This window comes from Balaenoptera ricei, chromosome 3 (assembly GCF_028023285.1).
Source record: "Balaenoptera ricei isolate mBalRic1 chromosome 3, mBalRic1.hap2, whole genome shotgun sequence".
NCBI classification, from domain to species: domain Eukaryota; kingdom Metazoa; phylum Chordata; class Mammalia; order Artiodactyla; family Balaenopteridae; genus Balaenoptera; species Balaenoptera ricei.
Genome location: NC_082641.1, coordinates 64,863,561 through 64,872,133, shown reverse-complemented (window position 1 = coordinate 64,872,133; position 8,573 = coordinate 64,863,561). Strand labels below are relative to the sequence as shown.

The following is an 8,573-nucleotide window of genomic DNA, read 5'->3' as shown; positions in this document are numbered from 1 at the left end:
GGCCCGGCCTTGAAAGGGCTCCCGGGCGGGGCGGGGCGGGGCGGGGCCGGGAGGGGCAGGGCGGGGCCCGTCTCGGCCAATCCCGTCTGAGGCCTCGGGACGCACTTGGTCCCCGAGCCTTGCCCTTGAAGGCAGGACCCCGACTCTTCCGCCGTTTTCTAGCACCTGCCCTTTCTCTGAATCGTTTCCCTCCCCTAAATCCGGTCCTGGAGGCTGCCTCTCCCAGAACTCTGCGAGGGGTTCCTGGGCCCGCAGCTCGGCTGACTGGCTGCCGAGGCCTCCCGGCCTCGGCCTCGGAGTGGAAGGACCGTCGGGAAACTGCTGCACCTGTTAGGGAATTTGTTCCTATCTTCCTTCAAGAGCCCATTCCTGGGGCCCCGGTTAGCTGTGGAGGATGGTCCCTTCTTCCCGGGGCCCTCCCCTTTTCCCTCTCCCCTCTCCCCTCCAAGCTAAGGAAGACGTCTAAAGCTCCCTCTCTCCAGTTTTTAATCATGCTCTGAACCAGGGACCAGGACATCTCCTTCCAGCTCGTTGTCTGGGGCCTGGATTCAGGGACAATCACCTTTCCCTTCTAGATCAGGCCATCTGAAGTAGATTGCTAGACAATCTCACTTTATATCCGCACCAGCTTAATTTACTACCCAGAAGGTCCTGCCAGGCCATCGCCCTGCTTAAAAATAGCCCTCCTTGCAACATACACCACAAACCAGAAAGGTTGACTGTAAATAGCAATGACCCCCCAGGACTTTGGACTGCAGCCCTGTATTTCAGAGGGAGCTGCCCAGGCCTCTGGTGATGGTCACGTACCCAGCTTCTATGGCCACGTGCACATCACCAGCTGATTCCTTTCCCTTCCTTCTCAGGACCCAGTCCATGTACAGAGGGGATGATGGAGCCCAGGAATAACCTCCCACCTAGAGAGGTTCTCTTTCAGAGTCTCCACCTCTTTTAAATATGAACCAAAGCAAAAAACAACTATTTTACCTTTGCATGGGGGTACTGAGTGGGAGAGTGCGTGAGAGAGCCTTCTGGGGTTGGAAAGTTTCCTGATTTGGGGGTGGTTGTATGGGGGTACACACATGTAAAAATTCCTCAAGCTGTACACTTAAGATTCTAGCACTTTACTGTGTATTGGTCTTACCTCAGTTAATATATATGCTATCATCATAACCTAGCTTACAATGAATTGAAATTTTTACAAAGTGATACTTACCCTTTCTGCATATGATATACTCAGATATTTTCTAGGCTCTCCTATGTTCTTTCATTAAACAATTGCAGATTGGGACCAACCAAACTGTTCCTCTAAAGAGTTGAGTTCCCAGTGTGCACATGATTCTCTAAAGAGTTGAGTTCCCAGTGCGCACATTCTGTCCTAACGGACCGTGGTCCCTCCGGCTCCCCTGGCAGAACAGGCAGCAAGCTAGAGGTCTGTGGGGCTCACCAGCTGCTGTTTCGCTCTTTCGCTGTTTCATGGCACTTCAGGCATCAGGTGAAATAAATCCAGTGAGCCTGAAATAGCCCAGATCCCAGATCCAGAGAACGGTGAGGCTTTTGAAGAGCACGGAGATGTAGAATTTAAAGGATGGCAGTTACAGTGAGAAACCACTCTTTCTTTTTCCCCAATTCCTTACTAATGGACATTTAGCCTCCCCCCCCACCTCCCACACCTTACCTCAACCCCTCATCTTTTACAGTGTAATTTTACATAAGTTAGTAAGTAAGGTCAGAAGAGAAGTTGGGATCTTATTGAGAAAAGGGGTGTGGTATCTTCTTTTGGGGGCCTAGTCATCCTTACACTTAACGATAAATGTGGTGTGATGGGATGGCAGCCTCCACAGGTGACTCAACAGAAATTCCAGATTTCTGAAAATCCTTCAGATGTGATCTCTGTCATATGACATGTACTCCTTTCTTATCATTGCCAACTCCCTGCAAAGGGTGGAGGCTCTTTCCACACCTAGTGGCCAGGGTGGCCATGTGGCTGGCTCTTGCCATAGGGACAGGAACAGAAGTGAAGTGTGTAACTGCCCTTTCACTTGCTCTAAAGGAGATCTCCTGTCGTGGGCTTATTCTCTTTCCTGTTCCCGAATCCAGCTGGAGCCTGGATTTAGCAGGACCCAGATTTGACCAGTAGGCAAGGGCGATGCCATAGGGAATGACCAAGTAACACGAGGAAAGGAACCTGGGTTCCTGAATCCCCACCAGGCTGATTGCTCATTTCAGAAATGGAAAAGGAAACCAGTGGGACAGAAGGGACCTACATTCTTCCTTTCCTCAGTTCTCTCTCGTGCTCAACAGCTGTGTCATGTTTCCTTCAGCTCTAAATGTTAGGACAACTTCATCTACTTGACAAAAGTTTAAGTATTTTCATATGTATTATTCCACGTAACTATTGCAGTAATTCTAGATGGCTCGGGGGCTCATCCAGGGTTGGAGCCGGTGACGGCTGGGCCAGGCCTCCACCTCAGCACCTTTTCTCTCCACAGCCTGTTTGTGAGCTGCCATTAGGTGAACAGAGCTGTTTGGACAGTAATGAGTTCTGTGCCTGGAGGTGGTCAAACCTGGGCTGACGATGGCACAGGAAAGACGTAAGCCCTGGAGAGACAGTGGAACTAGATGACCCTTAATATTTTTTTGAGGTCCTCCAAATTCTCTAATATTTTAGTACCTGCAGCATGGCTTCCTCTAAACCTTTTCCCCCACCAAACTTCAGAAGTATAACAAAAGAATATCTGAAGGAGCCCATTGTGATGAAAGAGACAAGAGAGAAAAATGCTAAAAGAATCAAATGAAGAGACTAAGGAGATTTTGGAGAATTCGAGAAAGGCAAAGTTTAATTTGCATACAGGCATAACCCACACCTCACCCGGCAAGTGTTAGGCCACAGCACAAACCCCTCTGGCGGAGTCACAAATGTCCGTAGATTTGCAAAGCAACTGGACACAAACGATATACTTCTCAAAGTAACACGTGGGTTTGTCCATCTCACACACACATACAAATCACAAAGAAATACACTTAAATCCTCTGCAAAAGAGAGATGAGGATGGTAATCAAGTTACCTCACATTTGGACAGCACTTTACAGTTTACAGTCTAATCCATTTTGTCCTCATGACAGCCCTGTGAGGTAGGCAGCACAGGAATCACTATTAACTCCATTTCACAGATGAAGAAACTGAGGCTCAGAGAGGTTTCAGCACTGGCCTAAGGCTTTAGATGTAGACCTGAGCCTAGGACTCAGGGCTAGAATGCCCAGTCCAGGGCTCTTTCACAACTGCCTTTCCATGGAAAAATCAACGGTGGTGTCAAAGACAGTGGTTCAACCTCATTTATTGATGAACTCTTATTTTTCTTGAGCAAGTGAGATCAAGTACAATCAAATCAACCCTAATATTCACGTCATGTGGTGTGGTAGCCAAGATGAATAATTTTCTGAATCATTCATGTGTTTATACCTACAACAAAATGGTTGTTTTCTACTTTAGCTCTGCCCTGCCTTAATGTTAAGTCACTGACAGACATGGAGAAATGACACTCTGATTAGATTTCACTGACTCAAGTCTTATTACCAGGATTCACACAGTGGTGTCTGTAATCAAGTCATTATTTAAAGCTACAATCTGTTGTCTTTCTGAAATGAAAATGAATCCTATTCACTTACTCCTTCTGACTGTGGACATTAGCCTAGCTCTATCCTTTAGCCATAAATAATATGTTATCTTTTATACCATTTCAACAGCAGTAAAAATGATAAACTTCACAGGCTGGTTTTTTAAAAATCTTATAAAGTGAAGGGAAAGGTTTTTTTTTTCTTTTTTTCCCATCCAGGGGGAATAAAATAAAACTTTGAAAAGCTAAATAAAATCCTTTATTTTAAAATAAAAGTTAATTTTATTAGGAACAACCCCTCTATTGCATTACTCTTTTTAGTTAAGAATTTAAAAGTGGCCCAATCATTGCTGACCCACGGTCTTGTCTGTTATAGCACTGTGAGAAAAAAAAAAAGAGGGGCGGGTCCATCATCACCCACACTCCAATTGGAACATAACGGAGTTTTCTCTGCAAAGGTATTCAGTATCTGTACTGAAATTTAGCAAACAGTAATGGGGACTTGGTGTGAAAGCCAGTTGAAAATATTGCAACAGTTGTTTAAAATTCCCTCCTTAAATTCCTTCAGAGAAACACTAAGGAAAAGTGGCAACATCCTACTTCATGCCTGAATCTGTATAATATATTGGCTTATGTAAGAGATTTGTCCCTGTAGCAAAACTGGATGTCTTAGTTAATAACCAAAGGCATCCCCTAAAATCCCCAAGATAATTTCATTGACAGTACAAAATGTGGCTATTCATCTGAAAGCAAGAAACTGGATTTTACTTCTGATTTTCTGGGTTCATTTTGCAAGAATATAAGTGTTCTCTACTTGGCTGTTAGGGCCTGACCTCCCATCTAGTCACAGAAATGGGTCTCATATAATAGAATATAAGCAGACAAAGCCAGGGGTGCACGCTCCAACAGTCACACAAAGCTTGCAAGGCAGAAGAGGATGGGTGCTTTAAACAATCAAAAAGAAACCACAAATTGCTCTTGGGGATTTTAAGTGTGACCAAGTTGAAAAATGCACTTTCTCTCCCAGCTGGCCCCAAAATAGTGCAGGTCATCAAAAGCAACTCCCTTGGAGGTGGAGTTCTCTCTCTTGCAGCTCCAGCAAGGCTTCAGACTACGAAGCAGAAGGAGGGGTGTGTGACTCTCAATAGAATGCAAAGGTCAGCATAGACTACTGACAGTGCCCAAAGTTGACCACTGGGGGGCGCTTCCAACATCCTGCAGGAAATAGGCCTGAAAGCTTTGTCACTAGTTGAGGAAAACCTGTATGCCAAAAGGGGAGACGTATTTGGAAATTCCTCTAGTTCCTATTTTTCTCTAATAAGAATGGCTGCATTGCCTCTGGAACATTTGGGTCAGAGAATTAAGGGTCCAAACTTCCAGGGACAGTGCCCACAGAACCACACCCTCCCTTCTGGAAGACTTTGGGGACTCTAAGGGCAGAGTCCGATGCATCAACCTTTCTGCGTGTTGCTCTGCCTGAAACTACTATGTGTGTGGTCCTTTCACTGATTTGTCCTGGTTTTAGTTCACCTTCAAAACTATGTTTTTGCACCAAGAAAGTTAACCTTTACTTTCATATTCTTTTGCAAGACTTTGAGGTGCTTGGTGCAACTGACATATATTAGTTCAAACTCTGTTTCTGAACATTGAGAAACAAATTGTAAGTTATGCATTGTTAGGATCCAAACAACCCATGCTTCTTATCATGCATCAAGATGCATCAACCTCTTATTTGAAATTAAAGAGAAAAAACGAGCAACTTTTTTAAAAAAAATAAAAATAAAGCATCCATAAGTCACCCTCCTTGGGTTTAGTGCTATCCTGTTGGCTAATATGAGCTATTGAAAATATTTTTGTAATGGTCTTCAAATATTATAAGTATTTTCTTTTACTGACTTGATATTTCACTACATAGTTATGTACAGACATGGCCCTTACCATGCAGGAAAAATGTACATTCTCCACCTCTGTGGGACATTATCAGTTCCCTGGGTCTTATGAGCCAGCAAGTTGAATTTATTAGTCAGCTGTCAGCTCTAACAACATAATTAAAGTGCAAAGAAAGAGAGAAAGCAGCCAGGTCAATTTTTTTTCATTGTCTGCATCAATATGCTTCATGCCTGCCAGATGCAATAGGCTCAGGTAACAATAACTCTATATCTTTTCTCTTCTTTGAAAGCAGAGGTCTCCCTGAGAAGAGAAGAGGGAGGTAAACATGAGATAGCCCTATTTCTTCAACAACCAACAATCCTGGGAGAAGCAAGGTTGCTTTCCCAGCCTAGGGTAGGAGGACTAACCCCTGCATTTGGTTTTCTGACACAAGGGCTGTTGAGTGGTTGGGTCCATTTCCCATATACTTACAATATTTTCACTCAGAAATGTCTCAAAATTTAAAGACTGGGGAAGAACCGTCTACCAACAGCACACAGAAAGGTGGGTTTTAAAAAGAAAATCCCACTAAACAGCTTTAAAAAAAAAAATACAATCAACGTTCATAGTGAGGCTAAAAATGGTTTGTGTAAATCAGAATAGATTCCCACAATACCAATGGTGGGGGGCGGCGGGGGGGGGGGGGAAGAAAACAAGCACAGCAAGGTGCAGAGATGATTTTTAAGTGTATCTTTTCACTTAGCATTGAAACCCACTCTTCCCTGTAGCACTTTGTGGCCTTTTGTCGTATTCCACAGTTTTGTCGGTGAGGTGCGTGGGCATCGTTTTGCAAAGCCTGCACCTGTCTCTCCAGGGGCATTGGCTTCCTGGTCTCCACAGCCTCAGGAAGAAGCCCCCCAGTCCCCCACCTCGAGAGAGCCACTGGCTGGGCTCCTCAGGGGCACAGCTACTGAGTTTTTAATTATGGAAATGTTACGTACAAATCCACCTGACTTTCAACCTGTCTTTCCTGTCCTGTTGCCTAAAGACTGAAAGAGCAGTTTCAGAACATGCCATTCCTCCAATATAAATATTTATGATGCACTGAGAACCATGCACATGCTGAGGACTGAAATTGCTTATGTGTCGGCCCATCCCTACAGAGGCAGCCTCGGCTCTTCTGGAAGCCTGTAACAAAGGAAATGTAACAGAAGCAGTTAAACCCTAGGAGAAGACTGGGAGGTGCACCGGGCCAGTAAAGTACCAGCGAAACATCACAAGTCTTTTCCATGGACCCTCGTCCCCGAGTTCTAACAGAACATGCAGCAGAGTTTCAAATTCCCCTTCTTAACCTGCTTCATTAAAATGGCTACCAGCACCTCCCATCTTATATTCCCTCATGCAAATGTGCCCTCAGCTTTACCAAATATCAATCTCTTCACCTTCCCACCCAAGTCTGAAGCATCTGTCTTCGACTCCAACCAACTGGGCTTCCCTGGCTGGAGACAGAATTCCCGTTTGGTTCCATCATCTTCGGGGGACAAAGGAGACTGGCTTCGTCGTCTCCATCACCCCCGTCCTCCCTGCACTGTGGGAGGCGTGGCGTGCACAGTTCTGTCCCTTCTGCTTTCCACGAAAATTCCACGGACTCGGGGCAAGGCTGGATCGTCAAGCAGGGAGCCGAGGTTCAATTTTTAGAGACAGCTCATACAGTGTATCTTCATCTATGATGAGGGCTTTGTCAAGCAAGTACTGAGTGACCTGGAGAAAAAAGGGGAATCCCCACTTTGAGTTTTTTCACAACACCAGTACGTACATTTTCTGGATGGAACCCGACACAATTCAACGTTTTCTCCTAAGCATTGAAATACTTTAGGTAACTAAAAAAATTATGAATATATTCTTACTGTAAAAAAGAAAAATAATCACACATCTCTAGTCCTCTGTCAGCTCCCACCCCCAGGCACTGCCCTCAAGAATTGCCACTGTTATCAGTTGACTTGTATTCTCCCAGACATTTTTCTGTGTCTTTCTAGACATTACCATGCACTTACAGAAATCATTTTTTCCCCTTATAAATGGTATCAAAACGATACATTTTATTCTGCTTTTGTCAAACTAGAAGTCGTGGAGATCTCCCCATGTCAGTACAAAGAGCTCTAACTGCTGTGCACCATTAACAGTGTGACATATCAGAGTTTCTTTAATGATCTCATATTGATGGGTGTTTGGTTGCTGTCAATGTTTCACTATGACACAAAGTTACAGTGAAGTCCTTGTTAGCATGTTTCCTAGTGTTCACATGTGAATGGTCCTCTAGACACTGGAAATGAAATGAAAGGAAAGCATATGAAAATGAACATGTTGGAACATGGGGTAGCTCCATGAAAATATTTCTTTATTTTTACTGAGATATAACAGACATAAGTAAAATTAATAGCTTGATTAGTTTTGACAAATGTAAACACCCATGTAACTTACATATATAGCATGCTAGAGAATAACTCCATCACCCCAGAAAGTTCCCTCATGCAGCTTCCCAATTAACCTGCTGCCAGAAGCAATCGCTGCTCAGATTTCTATCACCACATGTTCTGTCTGCTCTAGAACTTCACGCAAATGGAATCACACAGTATGCACTCTTTTGTGTCTGGCTTCTTTCACTCAGCATAATGTTTTGAGATTCATCTATATTGTGGTGTGTTTCAGTGGTTTGTCCTCTTCCACTGCTGAGTAGTGGGTCCATTGTATAGATGTACCACAATTTGTTTATCCATTCGTCTATTTATGGACACCTGGGCTGTTTCCAATTTTTGGCTATTATTAAGAAATGCTATAAACATTTTATACAAGACTTTTAATGGGCATGTTTTCACTTCCCTCTTGGATAAATACCTGGGTCATAAGGTAGATGCATATTTAACATTTCAAGAAACCTCCAAATGACACAGTTTTCCAAAGAGGTTGTACCGTGTTACTCTCACCAGCAGTGTATAAGAATTCCGGTTACTTGGTATATTAATTTTTAATTTTAAAAGATAACATAAAATGACCTCCAAAATTGTTGTACCTATAGTACCTAAAAGCACC

The 8,573-nt window shown here is 43.8% G+C and overlaps 1 protein-coding gene across 5 annotated transcripts in view; it reads right to left on the bottom strand.

Moving 5' to 3' along the window:
* Positions 1–2,809: 2,809 nt before the first annotated feature.
* The window catches only part of RASGRF2 (Ras protein specific guanine nucleotide releasing factor 2), a 229,323-nt gene continuing 223,559 nt past the window's right edge, over positions 2,810–8,573 (bottom strand). For all 5 annotated transcript variants that reach the window (XM_059916673.1, XM_059916674.1, XM_059916675.1 and 2 more), the window contains one exon: positions 2,810–7,244. In XM_059916673.1, coding sequence (XP_059772656.1) covers positions 7,152–7,244 — 93 coding nt within the window. In that variant the 3' untranslated portion in view covers positions 2,810–7,151. The remainder of the gene's footprint in view (positions 7,245–8,573) is intronic.